This window comes from Physella acuta, unplaced genomic scaffold (assembly GCF_028476545.2).
Source record: "Physella acuta isolate Inbredline_101_S28 unplaced genomic scaffold, ASM2847654v3 ptg001306l, whole genome shotgun sequence".
Taxonomy (NCBI): domain Eukaryota; kingdom Metazoa; phylum Mollusca; class Gastropoda; family Physidae; genus Physella; species Physella acuta.
Genome location: NW_026732821.1, coordinates 130,131 through 148,325, shown reverse-complemented (window position 1 = coordinate 148,325; position 18,195 = coordinate 130,131). Strand labels below are relative to the sequence as shown.

Here is an 18,195-nt window from a genome sequence, read left to right as displayed (position 1 = left end):
ACAATTATGAAAAAAAAAGATTTTTAAATTTATTTTTAAAATATATGGTTAACTTACTTCATCAAATACTTTTGACATCACATGCTTGTCTATTATAGAGACATATTTTGGTTTATGGGGCACAAATGTTGAGGCAAGTGCATCTAAAATTGTCAGACGTTGGGCAATTAATCCATGCTTACTTAGCCACTGTTTAGAGGATTTCTGCTTAGATCTGTAAAGCAAAATGAATTAAAAATTACTTGCTAAAAGTACGTAAAACACTGTTCAATGTGGGTAGAGAGGATAGGTGCAGTATGCTGTACTTAAGTAAATTAGATCAATATCTATATAATATCTATTTTGTAGGTACTTGAAAATTGTTTCAATATAGTTACATTTCTTTTTAGCACCACATGTTACTAAATACGTATTGACAAGTATAGGTGTAAGGAAATTGTTGGAACTAATTAAAAACATAACACACTGCAGTATAAAAATGTAATTATTCTATGTGCTACTAAGACTTACTCTAACAGTTTTTTGGTGTTTTTCTCTCTTTTGCTCTCAATCTTTTCCAGTTCTACAGAAGATACATTTTTTTGTTTTAGGTAAGTAAAAGTAAAAAAATGATAATAATTACATATTTTTTACACAGTCGCAAAAAAAATTTTTGTTGGAAACTTTACGTTTTTGAGTTTAATATTTGTTACATTATTATGCAAACATCAAAAAAAGTTTAAACTTTCATCTAATTTAGTAATTAAGTAAAAGAAGATACTAAAAGACTTATGAATTTTACATTTTAGTAAGCCATTGTTATTAAAAGTTATTATCAGAAAATAATAGTTATTAGAAAAATGTTCATGCACATTTTAAATTTAATAATCAAACATTGCTTACGCTTTGTAATTTCCTTCTGTCTTTCTGCTTGAATTTGAAACAAAGATTTTGTTTCTGGTAAAAGCCATTCTCCAGGAGAAAATCTTCCACTGCTGGTCAGTGTCCTAAGAATACTTGTTCGAGTATGTCCTGTCGAATATTTGACCAAAAAAAATTGCTATAAGTAACTACGAAAGTTGAAAATGTTTGTGCTTAAATTAAGCTACATTTTAAAAAATGAAATAAAAGCTCAAAACAGATTAATGAATGAGTTATAGAAACAAATCATACAAAGTTTAATTAGAAGCAGTAAAATATTATTTACATTCATTTTGCTATTCACATTAGTCTACATATTAAAATATTGAAGCAAATATTAAGTAAATTAAAAAAGCTTATTATACTTTAAATAAGACAAAAACAATTAGCTGATTAATTAGCTGATTATACTTTTAGAAATTATAAAATAAAAAATAAAACAGTAGCAGTTTAAAACAAACTTAAACAACTTAAAAAGTTTTAAATTTTATAAACCATTTGTGAAGAATGGGACGGGACTGAATGTACTTCAAGTTATGAAAGATTTTTGTGTGATTTAATTTAGTATAAAACATAATAGAGTATACAAATTAGAAATACTTGATAGAGACAAATATATAGGTTTTTAATTCTTAAAGAACAGCTTTTTTATAAAGTAGCAAAGGTTGTTTGTTACTTACAGAGAGGGGGGGGGGGGGGGGTATGTATGAAGAGAATGCAAGGCTAAGTTGAAGATGAACAAGTTCAAGAGATGCCAGGACCTTAGCCAAAAGCTTAGAATTAATGTGTCAGTTGTGAAAGAATTTTGACTTTAATAGTGAATTTTTCCAGTGACTTATAATTGTTTCATTATAACAAAATTAGGCAAATATTTAGCCACAAAAAGACCAATAGCGCAAGCAACTGAAATCATATTTCACTATCATGAGGTCTATTTCTGATGATAAACAAAAGAAAATAGCATTTCATACAAACTTAAAAGTAAAATAAACAACATTTTAGTAAAATCATACCACTATCTCCTATTGATTTTCCTATTATATGATAAAAAGGCATCTTATAAAACATTTTTAAAAATGTTTTTAATTATGTATTTTATATTCTTATTGCCATTTTTGTCCTTTATAACATTTTATAGAACATCATGTTTCAAATTTGACTTCAGGCTTAACTGAATTTCTTTTAGTTTATTATTTAAAAAAAAAACATAAGGAAATAAACTTAGTATTATATTAGGAAAAGTATTATTATAAATATTTTTTTTTTTTTACTAAATTGTGAGTTAAAATTTCTGTGCTGCAAGATTGTTACTTACCAGCAATTACAGGTGTCTTTGAAAAAGTGTGATGGCTTGATCTCTGGCGAGCTGTGAGCTTAACAGATGATGACGTCTGCTTTTCATGGGAGCGAGTGTGGGCAGACTTGGGTCTCACTTTTGGTGGAGTGGGGAAGCGGCGAGGACTGTAAGAGAAAACTGGTGGAGGTGCACTGGACGGTCTTGGAGTTGTAGGTGCACTAGAGGGCCTGTGTGGTGATGACACTGTTGTTAAAGGTGTGCTTGAAGGCCTGGCGGGGGAGTCTGGCCTGTAGTTGTCTTTAAGATCCAGTAACGAGCCCGTCGAAAAGTGGAAACTCTCATGGGATTCTCTGGTATGAATATTAGTGATAGTGCACATTATTTTTTAAAATGACTTTCAATTCTTAACATCATAGATATATTAGAATTTTACAATAAACTACCTGGTTTACAAACTAAAAATATTTAAAGCATAACTATGACTATTAAAAAAATTCACCTTGCAGATTGTAGACTACTTCTCAATTGAGCAGCTTCTTTTCTCCAACCCAAGCTGGCGCATTCGTTCCTTAGGTCAGCCAGTTTTTTCAAATATTCAAGCCCACGCTTGATTTCATCATTCAACTCTTGTACATCCATGCTCTTAAGAGTTAAAAGTTATAAATAAAGATTTAAAAATAAGTGTAATAAATTATTAGAGGAAAAAGATATCCAGCATCTATCATGTATTCGCTATATGCAGTCCTTTTTTGTAAATGAATAGCTTGTTTATAAGTACACTTGCCCAGAAACTGTACTAATGCAAAAGATATTTTAATTTCAAAATATAATTTAAAATTTTTCAAAAGTTTTAACACAGGATATGCAATGGTCTGTTCATAGTTTTAATTCTTATTGTCTTCAAAAAATTAAGAAAAACTGACATATGCACCAGGCAGACAGTAATTATATTTTTATAAGAGGGTGTTATTTGCTGTAACAACCCATACACCAGATTAAATCAGCATCTGTGTCTGACGTGCAGGACAAAGTGCCGAACATAGAATTATGGAGAAAGGCAAGATAAGAGCCTATGACAGTGTAAAAAAGAAGGAGGAAGTGGCGCTGGGTTGCACACACTGCAAAAGGCTCAACAAAATGTGATGTCTTGGTAGATTGCAAAATTAATAGCCGGGATCAGATGAAATGGAAGGAAATGGAGCAACGAGGACTAAGTCAAGTAAGTCAAGTGTAAGACATACACATGCACACTTCAGTTCACTATCACAGACAATCTAGTTTTGAGGTTTAAGCTATGCATAACACTTTATTATTAAATACATATTTATTCATTTACTCATACTGCTTTTGCTTTACACCCCTCCCCCCAATCAAAATGTTTCATTTGCATAGACTTACATTTAAATGATAACTTGAAAGAATGATTACTCAAAGGTTAATTACCTGCCAGGCTGGGGGTTCATCAACAGGTGTCCCTGTCTCTGAGAAGTAATGATACCTCCCACCAGTAATTGCTGCTAGACTGTACAGAAATTGATTCGCCTCAACATCATTGCAGTTGAAGGAGATGGTGTGGATAGGGATGCTCTTCTTCATTTGGACTTGTGCTAGGATTGACTTTGGGGGCTGTTTAATAACAACAATAAATTAGACTGAATTTGATTTAATAATTACTGGCATACTATTTACAATGGAGTGTTGGTCTAAAAAAGGTACATTGTAAAATTAATATTATTTCTTCTTTCAAGAGTTATTTTTAATGTACAGCCTAGATTATGTACATTCTTGGTATGATGTACAAGCTAGATTATGTACTTACTAGGTATGATGTACAATTGAGATTGTGTACTTACTTGGTACATGTACAACCTAGATTATGTACTTACTTGGTCAGGTCTTCCGTCAGTTAGCAAGTAAATAGCTTGGGTCTGTGGGTCCCCCAAGGCAATTTGTAGAGCAGCGTAGGTGTTTGTTGAGCCCCAGCAGGTCACAGTTTGCAGCCAGGCCCAGGCACTCTGTAGCGAGCTCTCTGACACATCGACCAGTCTGTCCTTCCAGCAGTTGGCTTTTGAGTTGAAAGTGACGAAGTTGATTTTCTTCTTGTGCCGCAACTGTTCCTGTTGTTGAAGTATAATGCTTTAACAATTTACAAAAACTTAGTTATATAATATATATAGTCAGGAGTCCGTGTGGTCGGATTGTAGAGTTTACAACCAAAACTCTCAAATTCATATCGTGAGCATGAGTCTGTGGACATTCCAGAGTCCACCCATCAGTGATGGGTACCTGCCTCATGTTAAGGAAACTAAGGCAGCTAAAACATCAAAACTAAATTATTTGTGTGCATTTATGACAGGTATGGATGACCACACTATATCCCACTGAATAAGATGAACTCTACTTCACCAGCCCCATGTGTCTGGAGCACGAACTGGAAAAGATGATTATAATAATAATAATATATTCTGATTTTATTGCTAGTGTTATAACTTCACTACTGAGCAAAAAATGAAGATATTGGAAGATTTTGCTGATCTAACAATTCGCCAAGTTGAAATTATTCTTTATGTCACTTGTAGATTGACATGTAATAGTAGTTTTTAACCAAGATTTTATGTCAAACAAGCCAATCGGTAAAGACAAGTTGAGGTGATTGTTCTTTATTATATCAAAATTTAGATTATGTTGGTTTAAAAGTTCTTAGCCAAAAATACTTTTTTATAATATCAGCAAATTCCATTCTTGAACAGTTTTTGGTAGTGAAATGTTATTGCATGGGTGCAAGATATAAAAATTAAAATGATAGGTTTTGTTTAGTTATAACTGTTTTCTATGAAGGTGACTTATAATTTATCATACAGGATTTTTTTGTTGGTTTAAAATATGAATGTAAAAGTTTACCTGCATGAGAACAAACAACTTGTTTTTAATAAATTCAATACTTGGTCTCATGGAGGCTGAGATGTCTATGAGAAGATAAATCTGATCCTCCACAAGTGTGCCAAATAATGATCTACTGCCTTTGTTCAGCCAATCAATCCTAAAAATAATTTCCAAAAGTTATTTTTAATTTATCACAAAGCATATTAAAGAATAAAGTTAGTAAATTATCAGACTGTTAATTTATCATTTGAATAGCCAGGTTGAAGTAGATGAGATGCATTAAACACAAGGACAAACCTCTGTTGTACTTTATCCAGTGCAACATTGACTCTTTCTTCATACATCCTGTAGATTTCTGGTGTGACTTGAACATGAACTGCTTCACCATTTTTCCATTTAACTATTGGGAACTTTTCACAGTAGCGAGCATTAACTAGCTTTGGATAAATTATCTGAAATGTGTGTTAAAACAATGCTCACTAAGTTTACATAATGGCTCGTTACTAGCTAAAAAGTGGGGCAAAGATACATTTACATTCTTTTTTTACATTTTTGAATATTTTAAAGCTATTTATAAAAAAAATGTTTTATTAAAAAAAAACTTGATTGATTGAAGAAGCTTGAAATAACTTTAAATTGTCAAAAAAAAAACAACCTATTAAATATACATTTTCAAGACTGTTTTATCACAGATACAAAAGAACAAGTGGGACGGAGTGGTCTAGCGGTAGAGAGCTGGACTGCTAACCCGTAAGTCTCGAGTTCGAATCCGGGTTCAAGTCAGTAGACCGTCCCTGAGTCCACCCAACTCAAATGGGTACCTAACTCACGTTAGGGAAAGTAAAGGCGGCTGGGCATAGTGCTGACCACACTATCTCTTCATATGCCGAGGTCACAGAAACAAGTGAACTCTACTTCACTTGCCCCATAGACCGTCAGGTTTGAAAGGGAAACTTTACTTTACTTTTACAAAACAACAAACTTACAGCATTTGTTTGGGATTCTGATGGAACCATGCAGTTAATGACCCCATCTTGATGTTTGAAAGCAACACGGGACAAAATGTCATCCAGCGCAAGTTTTCTGGCTTCCAAACCATATACAGCCAGCCATTCCTTAGATGTCATGTTTTGTTCTTCTTTAAATGTTGTAGGTCTGTTTGGTTGGTCTAAGGAAGCCTCTAAAGAAAGAAAACAATTGTTCTCTAAATCAGTTCAATAATTTAATCATAACTTTTGTATACTCATGTATTAATAAATCAATGCTACAAAAAAAAAATAAATGATAAAGCACTGAGGATTAAAAGAGTAAAAATGTCCAATATCACATTCTTATTTGTATCAGTTCAAAATTGTTAAAGAAGTTAATAACTCAAAAGTTTTAAAGTATTGTTTTTAGTGATTATAAATATTGAGTTAAAAAACCCAGTACATTTAAAGATATGTTTAAAATTATGTCATATCAGTAGAATAGAAGGATGTAAGTAGAACTATAATCTACTGTAATTTAATATAATGTATAATTATATTTTAAATGTATTTTTTTTGGACTAATCATTAAAGAAATTTATAACCATACATAAAAACACAAACTTGCTAATAAAACATTAAATCTTTTTTTTTTTACAAATTAATACAATTATTTCACTGTAAAATCATATTACATTAGATATACACAATTGTATTTTATTTTAATGTTTCAACAAACGCATACCACCACTAATTTGCCTTCCCAGTGACTAACATGTTGTCTTGATTTCAAATATGCAATTTTTTAAATATATTATCTAAAACCACAAAGGTCTTCAACTGGCAACAGACTACTCAAATTAGAATACATTTCAATTTTTAAGAACAAAATGTATGATACATTATTATTGAGAAATAATGTTTTTTTTCCTAGTAACAGTTTTAAAGATATTTTTGACAACTTTTTTAAAAGGCATGCACTTACAAAAAACACAAATCATTCACAACAAAATCAATCAACATAAAACTTGTGACAAAATTTATAAAATAGTTTTTTCCCAGAATAGGGATGATTTAACTTACCAATATATTGTAGATGATATTTACACTTATTCAGTTTATTGTGTCAAAATATTTAAAAAAAGATTAAGATATTTTAGCAGGTTTTATTAGAAAAAATTTACAAATAGTTTGTGAAGCATTTTTATGTAACATTTTTGACAAATCTCTACAATCACTCATTTATATTCATAATATCAGCCTTTTTTGACTGCTTATAAAGCTGTTTTTTAAGAACCTTTGAATATTATCTTGTTAATTTTGTATGAAAAATTTTCAAATACTATAAAAAAGTTTTTTTCTATTTATGAATTAGATTTAATATGGAATATACCAGTATTTTGCAGAGTACATTTAGATTATAAAAAGTATACCAATAACATTTTTTTAAATTACAATTTTACACATGTTAAGTTAATTGCAAAATTTAAAAAAACCCAAATGAAACCTTGTCAAAGTGTTAAAAAATATACAAATGTACTTTTGCAATATAAATGGTAAGAATGGGTATTTTATCATGCATCTAGTGATAATAAAATTTCTAGGTAAACCAGGTACCACTTACAGGTGATCAAGAAGACTGCTGCATTTAGTGATTTTTTAACTGCAATATCGCATATGTTTATATATGAAAAGCAATTAAACAATAATGAGATGGCACAGCTGCATCTAAAATATCAAACTCACTTTTTATTATACATTGTCGACTGTTTATTTCTAATTAAATAGGATAAAAAGGTTTAAATAAAACCTTTGTTGAAACAAATATTGATTTGAAAATGTAGTATGTTTTAAAGGATAATTAATGAATGGTTTCGACTATTGTTTTTTCTCAATTAATCTCCAGATTCATAGAAAATATATTTATTGACTGGTGTTTGATTTTTAACCTTAAAATTGATAGCGCTGCAGAGATAGACCTTCCATTTCAATACATTACAAGATTATATTTTTAAAATTCTATTGTTTTAAAGTCAAAATATTTTTTATTATAAAACATTTTTTAATAGATTAATAGGACAATATATAAAAATGTTATAGCAATACAAACAGGGAAATTGAAAAACTCTTATTAGGTAGGGAAAAGTTTATGGTATACTCTTTGCAATGCTAATACATAACTCTAAAATATAACTTCACTATCAAAATTTTCATTTTAGTAAAAATTTTCACTTTTAAAAATCAATTATTGTCACTAACCTTTTAGATTATTCTTTTTTGGTTCAGGAGCTTTTTCAATAAGTGAACGGATCTGATTTAAATTACTGCGAGCCTCTTCTAACTCTTCAAATATAAGAATCACATCTTCCCTGACTCCTGCACCTGGAGGCAAACCACCACTGGTTTTATGCTTAAGGATTGTGTTTGCTTGATTTACAGGGCCATCTTTAGAGTTTTCCTCAAAATCATCAAGCTCTTTTAAAAGCCCATATGCATGAAATCTGAAAAATTATTTTACATTAAAAAATTAACCTTCCATCTTCTTATTCTTTAAACATTCTATTTATATAATACAAGTTTTAAAATTATATTGCATAGAATAAGATTTAATACTTGTATTATAACTGGTTTCAAAAGATGAATATTATGTTGTAAAGAAATAACAGCCAACATTACTTTTGAATAGGCTTACCTTCCTCCAGTAATTTTTGTGAAGTCTTTGAGAAATGTGATTGTGCTTGATGAGTCACAATTGAATGAAACAACATGGACAGGGACTTTTCTTTGTGAGTTCATGACCTTAGAAATTCATGAATAAGAGGAGATTTTTCAAAAGCCTGAACGAAATCTTTATAGATAAATGGGCTTTTCTCATCAATTTGAGGAAAATATTTCTAAATCAACAAGCTGTTTGCCAATAATAAAAAGGATGCTATTTTTTTAAAATTAATTATTCTAAAATAAAAAAAAAGACAAACTTTCTTTAGGCAAGCTATCAACCCTTGAGAATAAATTATTTTATTTTGAATTTGTATTTATGGTATTGAAATTACATCTTAAAATAAGACAATTTATTCTTTCAAGTACAAATGTGTATTGAATGAGATTCCTTACTTTATCTTTAAGAATTTCTTTACCACTTTCAATAGATGTGCTTTCTGTAAAGAAGTAAACTGCTTCAGTCTGGAAATAGTTATATATAGTAATATATACAGAAACAAAAAAATTTAACTTAAAAAAAAAAAAATAAGCAGTGAGTAAAAAAAATAAGGAAATTTTAAGGTTTGTTCCATATCTATTCCACAATTAGGAGTCCACCTATTTCTTTCTGTAATACTTTGGTGAGCTTATGATTTAAATTTTAAATTAAGTTAAGAGTTGATTTTACCCATCACAAGCTCCTAAAAATATTGTACATGATCTACTTACATGCTGATCAGCAAAGGCCTTCAACACAGCCTCAGAGCTAGATGTTTTTGCTACAGCTGCCATTCTGTCCAAATTCCAGAGCCAATCAATGGCTTTTTCAATTGTGTCATATGATACTGGGACACATTCAGGGCTTAACTGTTGTATCTCTTCACTTGCTCTATTTATAATTTAAAAAAAAATCACCTTAGAAATTTCAGATAATTAATTTTTTAATTTTTAATTTACTCAAACAGTTATCTTCGTTAATTTTTGAATTCACAACTTTATATTTTATGTTTAAATTATCTTAGTATGGAAACAGCTTATTTACCTGATTAAATTAAACTTGGCTATCTGTGAAACCTGTTCCCGAATTACTTTTTCCAGTGCTACTTTATACTGATCAAACTCTTCTGGGTGCATATTTTGTATGTCTAATACAATGGTAATTGACCTTTCCTCTATCACACCAAACACTCTTCTGCTCTCTGTTGTTAGCCATTCCATTCTCCTTTTTAAAAGATTGACAATCTGAGTCAACCTTTTTTCCAGCTGGATAAGTTTCTCTTTGGAGCAGCTAACCTAATTAATCAGAAACAATTTGATTAAAACATGGAAGGTTAGTGAGTCTTACAAATCTACACAATTGTAACAGCTGAAGTGTTTATTTATTCACAATATTTCATATTAAAATCCAGATATGTTATGTATGCTTAAAACTGGTGATATAAATATATATGGAAAATTACCCTAGATAATTTAGTAAAACAAAAACTTTCAGTCCATAATATTCATCCATAAATGAGATCATGCTATATTTGACTAGGAGTGTGACTTCATTTAGGAAAATGACTTGTTTATTAAAATACTTACATTAAATGTTCTTCCATCAGGTCTAAGAAGCTGCTGAAACATGCCACCACAGTAACGAGAACTAACTGGTTTTTTAAGGGACTCGTCAAACTCTATAAGTCAAAGCAAATTTTGATAAAGTAAAATTGTTTTTTGAACAAATAGTAGACTCAAACAAATCAATTGCTTCTGATAATGACTAATTTTTTTCGTCACTACACCACACTTCCTTTCAAAATGTATTTCATAAAAAGAAAAATAGAAGTTAAAATATTTAAAAACATCATTTTCTATAGCAGTCTGTGTACAGTTTAGTAAACTAATACAGTTCTTAAAATTTTCAAGCTTGATACTTTGTAAGCATTTTCTAAAATTCATAAACTTTTTTATTAAGAAAAATATTAAAAAATAATTGCATGTCAGTCAAGCAAATATAACTGGGTAAGTTATATGCATACCACCAAGGGCTGCATCCTTATTTTTTTAAATACATTGCTAGTGACAGTAATAAATGCACACGCCAAGGTCACTTACCATCACTCATCTTAAAGCCAATAGTTGGTAAAATTTGGTTTAACTGAAGCCGATTTTTTTTGAGGCCATAATTTTGTAGCCATTTTTTGGAAGAAATTAGGGGACGTACATCTAACTCCCATTCTTTAGGTCGCTGTGGCTTTACACCTGAAGTAATGGCTTTGACATTACTTTCACATCCCGCTTTTTTGTGTTTCATGCATGATGAGCTAGTGTGGGAGTTCTTGTATTTTATGTCAAATTTGACATCTTTGAAAAAAGAAATACATGTGATTTTTATAGTAGCAGTATAATGGGTAAACCTTTGCATAAAAATATTAAAACGAAATACAATTTTTACTGTATAATGAGATCATAAAATTTTATGGAGGCTAACATGTAGAGCTAATTTAAGAAATATTCCAATATTCACTCATGTAATTCCATTTTATTTAAAGTTGTAAAAAATGTACAATATAAAAATTTTTAAAATTACTACTAAATACATTTTATTTATGAGTATGGTGTTTTAAGAGAATTGATGAAAGTTTTAGTGACCAGCAAAGTAGCCTACAGCTTAATTGATTTTCTACATCAAAGACGTCTCGTCTATTAATTATTGATTTTAAGGGAATCCTGGTAAAGCATAAAAAACATGTCTAAATTATTAAAGGGACAAGAATTTTTTTATCTTGTATGTATTAGTGTGTTTTTTTCAAGACATGAGCAATAGAATTCTATTTATCACATGCATTTACTTGTTTATATATTGCATTATATATAGCAATTTTTATTATGTATTTATAAATAGAACTATCAAATTTTTAACCTACATCATTTCAAAGTAGTTGAAAATGAAAGCACAGGTGTATGTTGTCAAGATCTTATGATAAGAAGAATAGTTTGCTTTATCTTCAATAAACATAAACTGAAAATTGACAAACAACACCCTAGCTTAAGTTGGACATGAATACAAGTAACATAAAAGTATTATTATATCTTACTTGACGAAGATGCATTTTTCATGTGTACATCAAGAGCAAAAATATTGCTTTCCACAGATGTGTCCATATTATAACTTTTTCTTTCTAGAATCTAATGGAGTTTTTGCATCATTCACTTGAAAAAAAAATTTCTAAAGGAAGAAATAGCAATGCTGTCTTTTAGAAAAAAAATAAACAGTACAAAATTTAATAGCTTGTAATATTATATAAGGCAAGGAATGCATAAACATGAGCATATGCAATACATAAATATAAAAACATATACCTATACACACAAAAAAAAATCTAGGTATCATAATACCACAGGTACTTTCTTAACCCTTTCCCAAACAAAATAGTTGTTACCCTTTCCCCAGCAACTCGGTGGATTACACCCATAGTCTATCAGATAGTAAATGATTTTCTTCTTAATTGTAGGGGTGGGTAACAATATTGAAACAGTAAGGTATTAAGGCTAGGGGGTGTCAAGATAAATCCCATCCAGCACTGTAGTTTAAAGTTAGAACCAGGTAATGAAATGTAAGGAATAAGATTGTTTGAGGGAGAACTAGGGAATTTAGTTCAGTATGTGTTATAACTACAAAATAATGCATCTGTTGTTAAGTAATTTACTAAGACTGCCATAAAACCTTTTTTCTTAGTGAAGTGTCATTAAATTATAAGCATGGGGTATCAATGATTCCCAGATGATAATGTATAATTTTTTTATTCATTAGGACTCAAATAAAGACCACATGGGAAAAACCACAGATGTCCGCTTTTTGAAATTTTTGAGTTAGCGCTGCATTCAGGTAGTACTAGTACAAATCTAACACACACAATGATATGAAACCACTTTGTTTCCCACAATACCTAGGATTTAAAAAATCAAGCCTCAATGGAACAACAACGAAAATCATGGAACAATGGGATCAACAACGGATCTCAAATACAAATTCTCCTTTTTCTCAAATGTAAAAACTGGATGGACTCTTGAAAGAAAGTTTTAAGAAGGGTTTTCAGTGTTTAATTAATCCTGTAGCTTTTTTCTGTACAGTTTGAAGTTTTTTTCTAGTTTTGTAGGTTTTTAAAATTAATTTATGCATATAGTGGAAATATATTGTGATGATGCTAGTTTAGGTCGGATAGGTCAAGTAGAAGAAGTTAATAGAAACAGGCTATAAAGAGACCAATGAAAGTACAGGGGCTGACCGGTCACGTGGGACGGTCAGCTGACCACTGAAGCATGGGTCAGCAGTTAGGCCAGGCAGTTAGAGAAGGTGTTAGGTAGTAGTAGTGAGCAGACGTAATTATGTAGAGCTAGGTAGAAAGCTAGCGTGTTAGGGATGGTCATGGGAAGGTACAGTTAGCTAGTGTTAGTAGTAGTACAGTATAGATTAGTTAGGTAGGAAGTTGATTGTGTAAATTTTAATAAAGAACATTATGTTTGGACTTGAACTTGTGTGTTGGATTTCATCATTTTCATCACCCCCACTTTCACAATTGGTGGTGCTGTTTTCCCCACCCTCACAACTGGCGGCAGGTCCCATTCACCCCCACCCCTTCACATATATGCAGGAGTTATACTTCAAATGAAGGACACCTGAATAAATGCTGAAATATTTGTTAGGAACATTTATAATTTCACACTTTCAACAAAAAAAATTATTAAGAAAATAATATTTCAATTATATTATTAGTTTCAATTGTTCAAATGATATCCTATATTAATAACTTCAACAATACTGTTATAAAAAGATAATTCTTTTAGTCAACCATATTCATTAGATGCCATTTGACTTTTGAATGTGATTGGCAGAATAAGGGTCATCCATAAATGACGTCACACGTTTGTTGGACTTCCCCCACTCCCCTCTGCCACACATTATCACAAAAAGCCAGACCCCCACCCCTAAAGTGACATCACACCTCAGCCTACAACCCCCCTCAAAATTGCAATTGAGTTTTTCTTAAAATTCGATATTTTCCAAAAATCTTGTCTGAACTCTGTCAACATAGACTCTATGTCATAGAGTATTAAGTATTTTAATCAATTCCTATTACAATTTATTATGTGAAATAACGGCTAAAATTCATTTTCTAACATTGCTTTTTACTTTCTCGTATATACGAAGTATAGAGAAAGTATTGTAATCATGCAAAAAAAAAAAAATCAAGATTTTTACAAATCTCGACGTTTTACATCTCACTGATACGGAAAAACATAATTTTGCAATCTTGTCCGTATGTCTGTGTGTGTGTGTGTGTGTCCGTGTGTAAACACGATAACTTGAGTACCGTTACAGCTAGGTTGATGAAATTTCATATATAAGTATTTTATCAAAATCGTAGATCCGTATCAACTTTTGAGCGATTTCCGATAACCGGAAGTGGTACTTTTCCTACTTTGAAATTTTCAAAAGCCTATAACTTGAGTACTATTTCAGATAGATAAACGAAATTTCACATGTAAGTAAAAGATCTAATTCTCTACCTTCTGTTAAATTTTGAGTCATTTCCGTTGAACGGAAGTAGTAATTTATGCTACTTCAGATTTCTCAAAAAACTAATGTTAATTTTTAAAGTACTAATAATATTGCGCACTATTATGCACTTTTTTATTTAGCGTTCTCGTGTGCAATTCTTTTGTCTACGAGATTTTATTCTATTTTTAAAACTTTAAGTATTTAAAATGGATTAAAAATCATGTCTATAGCCCGAGTTCCCATCCCCTGTTATCTATATACTACTAAAAGTCAAGTTTGTTTACATGTTTGAATATTTATTTGTTTGTTTGCCTGATTGACTATTGTGATATGTTCCACTCTATCTGGAAAGCTGTAAAATAGTATGCAGGTAGAGAATAATTTTTTAATGCAGACAAACTGTTGATCACAAATTTATTTAAAGACGTTAATTAATTTATTGATTTATTCATAGTTAAATTAACCGTATTTTTTTAAAAATGTTAATACTTTGAATAAACTTTGTGGGGATAGTGACGTCCCTTGATGTGTTTACATTTTTGGTACAATAAAAATGGCGGACCCCATCATAGACTTTGTGGCCCATTCAAAAGTTTAACGCGTTACAAAGCTAATTTTCTGCCGGCTATAACTTAAACAATACGTCCTTTTGCTGTATTTATTACGTTCCAACACTTATATCAATTTTCAACTGTCTTTTTCATTTAGTTTTACGATAAATTTCTCTAGATCTAAAGATCAGCTATCGAAGGAAATTTATGAATCTAGCCTAGATCTAGATCTAGCCTAGATGTAGGTCACTAGATTCAATGTAAATTCTACATCTAGAATCTATTTCAGGCCTTAATTATTTTATATAAATCTTTGTTTGGCTTATTTAAGATAAAATTTAATTTGAAAGTTAGTACTACTAGACTTATTTTTAGATCTAGATCTAGAATCTATACGCGTAAATCAAGTTGCATAAGGAGACACATAGTATAGTATAAAAATTCACTTGTGACGTCACGAGTAAATAGCTAAAATGGTAGCGTAGTCAGCTCTCATGCAGGAGGCACGGGTTCTAGACCAATATGTCAATGAAATTTTTTTTTTCAATTTTTTTTTTAGATGTGAATGATAACGTTGCCTATCTGAACTTGGCAAGATACAGGGCAGGTGAAGTAGAGTTCATCTGTTTCTTTGTCCTAAGCATATGAAAGGATAGTGTGGTCAGATACATGCTCGGCTGGAATTGTTTTTTAAACGATAAAAACATGTTGTCTGAGACTTGGCAGGACACTGGGCAGGTGAAGTAGAGTTGAGTAGGTCACCTGTGACGTCAGTTTATGAAGGGATAGTCCGAAATCGGTGTTTTCGGTGTTTTTAAAAGATAAAAAACATATATTTGAATGTGGGGTCTGTTTTTTGTGACGATAAGTGACACTGCAGTAGCGTACCGAGGAGGGGGGGGGGGACGGTAGGGGAGGGGAGGCGGGGGGTGGGGAGGGGAGGCGGGGGAGGGGAAGGGGAGGCGGAGGTGGAGGGGGGAAGGGGGGGGGGACATATGTTGGGGCGCCAAAATGGTTTGGAAAAATAAATTGATAGGTTGAGGGGGGTTCAAATCGAAAGTTTGAGTGTGGGGGGGGGGGGGGGGGGGGGAAATTGCACATCAAAAGTTTGAGGGGGGGGGGTTCAAATCGAAAACTTTGTCCCCGGGCGCCGGGAAGGGTCGCTATGCCTCTGAGTGACAGACGTGATGTTTTTTGATGGATGACCCCCGAAACCCACAGTTATCCAACGGATGACGGGTATTCTAGTTTTATATAAAAATATTCGAGAAAGTTTAGGGGAGATCACTCCCGGTTTATTTATAATGGAAAAGTGTGATGTCGCACCATCTGAAACCTCCCCCCTCCCCCTCATCACACACCGCCACAAAATTACGGACACCTCTCCCCTACGAGTGTGATGTCATTTATGGAAGGCCCGATAACTCTTCATTAGCTAATACTAATACTAATAGCTAGGGCTTGAGAGTGATGAAGACTAAGACCCATAGGCACTTATATTTTAAATTTTATTTTAAAATGTTTTGACCGCTTTTAATTTAGTGGTAAAATAGTAGCTTATTTTATAATTAATACTTTACTAATACTAATATTAATTTAATAAATAGTTTTAAATAATGGTAATCTATCGTTTTGGGTACGTAAAATCGCCCGCGGCTATTAATGTACGAAAACGTTACCTCATTGTCAAGGCTGTAATAGAAGTATATTTTGATATGTTTGTGTCAAATATTATAGATAAATGAATAATAAACCTAAATCAATGGCTAAATATATTAATATAGGCCAGAAATTAACTTTAAACATCAGTGTCTGCAAGCAAGATTTGCTATATAAACAGCAGCCATTTGTAAAATAGAGTGACTTCCGCCTGAATCTCGCGCTATAAGTCTATAAAAATAAAACTTTAACAAGATGGCTGCCATAGTAAATGAGCATGGTTGCATCTGTTGGAAACATCGCTGGTGTTCATTTATTACTGAAAAGTTTTAATTCAATTGTTTAAAAACAGGTACATAAATGAAACAAGGAAACATTTTTGTATTTTTCAAAACATAAATCGTCCTCAAAATGTGAAATAATTATTAAAAGGTAATCTATCGTTTTAGGTACGTAAAATCGGCCGCGACTAGTAATGTGAAAAACAGGTGACTCCTTACATTTTAATAATTATTTCACATTTTGAGGAGGATTTATGTTTTGAAAAATACAAAAATGTTTCCTTGTTTCATTTATGTACCTGTTTTTAAACATTTGAATTAAAACTTTTCAGTAATAAATGAACACCAGCGATGTTTCCAACAGATGCAACCACGCTCATTTACTATAGCAGCCATCTTGTTAAAGTTTTATTTTTATAGACATATAGCGCGAGATTCAGGCGGAAGTCACTCTATTTTACAAATGGCTGCTGTTTATATAGCAAATCTTGCTTGCAGACACAGCTGTTTAAAGTTAATTTCTGGCCTATATTGATATATTTAGCCATTGATTTAGGTTTATTATTCATTTATCTATAATATTTGACACAAACATATCACAATATACTTCTATTACAGCCTTGACAATGAGGTAACGTTTTCGTACATTAATAGCCGCGGGCGATTTTACGTACCCAAAACGATAGATTACCTATTAAAATTTAAGGAGTCACCTGTTTTTCACATTACTAGTCGCGGGCGATTTTACGTACCCAAAACGATAGATTACCTAAATAATAAATAGGGCCTACTTGTACTTAACTTACTAATTACAAGATGTAATTAGAAGTTGTGGTAAAATTCTTATATTATTACAACATCATGTTCATTTACTCACACATAAGGCTTTTATTCACAAAATCGGTTTCTTTCATTAGTATAAATTTAAAATATACAACTTCTTAGACTTAGCTTAGTTGTATACATCCTGTTTCTTGGCGATTCCGCCATATTGTATACAACAATGGTTGCTGGGGCAGAGATAATAATTTTTATTTCTTGAATAGCTAGTATAAAATTATAAAGATGCTATTATAATGAGATAAATTAAAAAATAACAATATTTATTTAATTTAAATAAATAAAGGTGTCTTTTGAGTATATTTTAAACTTTGAATCTGCAATTAAGATCTGTCTAAATTGTAAATCTATCCAAAAAATTTAAAGACAAGCGTAACAAAATGAATAAAAAACATTGATCTGGATAAAATTGATCTACATTGTAGATTACAATAATATCGATTTACAGTTGTGCCGTAAGATCACATCCCAAATTATTGAAATGGCTATACCGAAATCCTTTAATTCACAATTCAAAGTTAAGCAAAAAAAAAAGTTATCAGTTGCAAACTTAATCAATGCCAATAATGCC

The 18,195-nt window shown here is 31.3% G+C and overlaps 1 protein-coding gene across 2 annotated transcripts in view; it reads right to left on the bottom strand.

Annotated features, from left to right (window-relative positions):
* LOC131958260 (von Willebrand factor A domain-containing protein 3B) overlaps nucleotides 1–17,775 on the bottom strand; it is a 39,100-nt gene extending 21,325 nt beyond the window's left edge. Inside the window, exons 1-20 of one of the 2 annotated variants that reach the window (XM_059323180.1) lie at nucleotides 17,662–17,775; nucleotides 11,829–11,959; nucleotides 10,846–11,094; nucleotides 10,333–10,424; nucleotides 9,791–10,041; nucleotides 9,478–9,637; nucleotides 9,163–9,231; nucleotides 8,741–8,847; nucleotides 8,308–8,549; nucleotides 6,067–6,260; nucleotides 5,378–5,532; nucleotides 5,099–5,237; nucleotides 4,084–4,314; nucleotides 3,641–3,823; nucleotides 2,697–2,839; nucleotides 2,216–2,547; nucleotides 1,914–1,934; nucleotides 883–1,011; nucleotides 511–562; nucleotides 58–214 (exon numbers count right to left, since the gene is read on the bottom strand). In XM_059323180.1, coding sequence (XP_059179163.1) covers nucleotides 58–214; nucleotides 511–562; nucleotides 883–1,011; nucleotides 1,914–1,934; nucleotides 2,216–2,547; nucleotides 2,697–2,839; nucleotides 3,641–3,823; nucleotides 4,084–4,314; nucleotides 5,099–5,237; nucleotides 5,378–5,532; nucleotides 6,067–6,260; nucleotides 8,308–8,549; nucleotides 8,741–8,847; nucleotides 9,163–9,231; nucleotides 9,478–9,637; nucleotides 9,791–10,041; nucleotides 10,333–10,424; nucleotides 10,846–11,094; nucleotides 11,829–11,895 — 2,973 coding nt within the window. In that variant the 5' untranslated portion in view covers nucleotides 11,896–11,959; nucleotides 17,662–17,775. The remainder of the gene's footprint in view (nucleotides 1–57; nucleotides 215–510; nucleotides 563–882; nucleotides 1,012–1,913; nucleotides 1,935–2,215; nucleotides 2,548–2,696; nucleotides 2,840–3,640; nucleotides 3,824–4,083; nucleotides 4,315–5,098; nucleotides 5,238–5,377; nucleotides 5,533–6,066; nucleotides 6,261–8,307; nucleotides 8,550–8,740; nucleotides 8,848–9,162; nucleotides 9,232–9,477; nucleotides 9,638–9,790; nucleotides 10,042–10,332; nucleotides 10,425–10,845; nucleotides 11,095–11,828; nucleotides 11,960–17,661) is intronic. The other variant, XM_059323181.1, reaches the window with a different exon arrangement.
* Nucleotides 17,776–18,195: the final 420 nt, after the last annotated feature.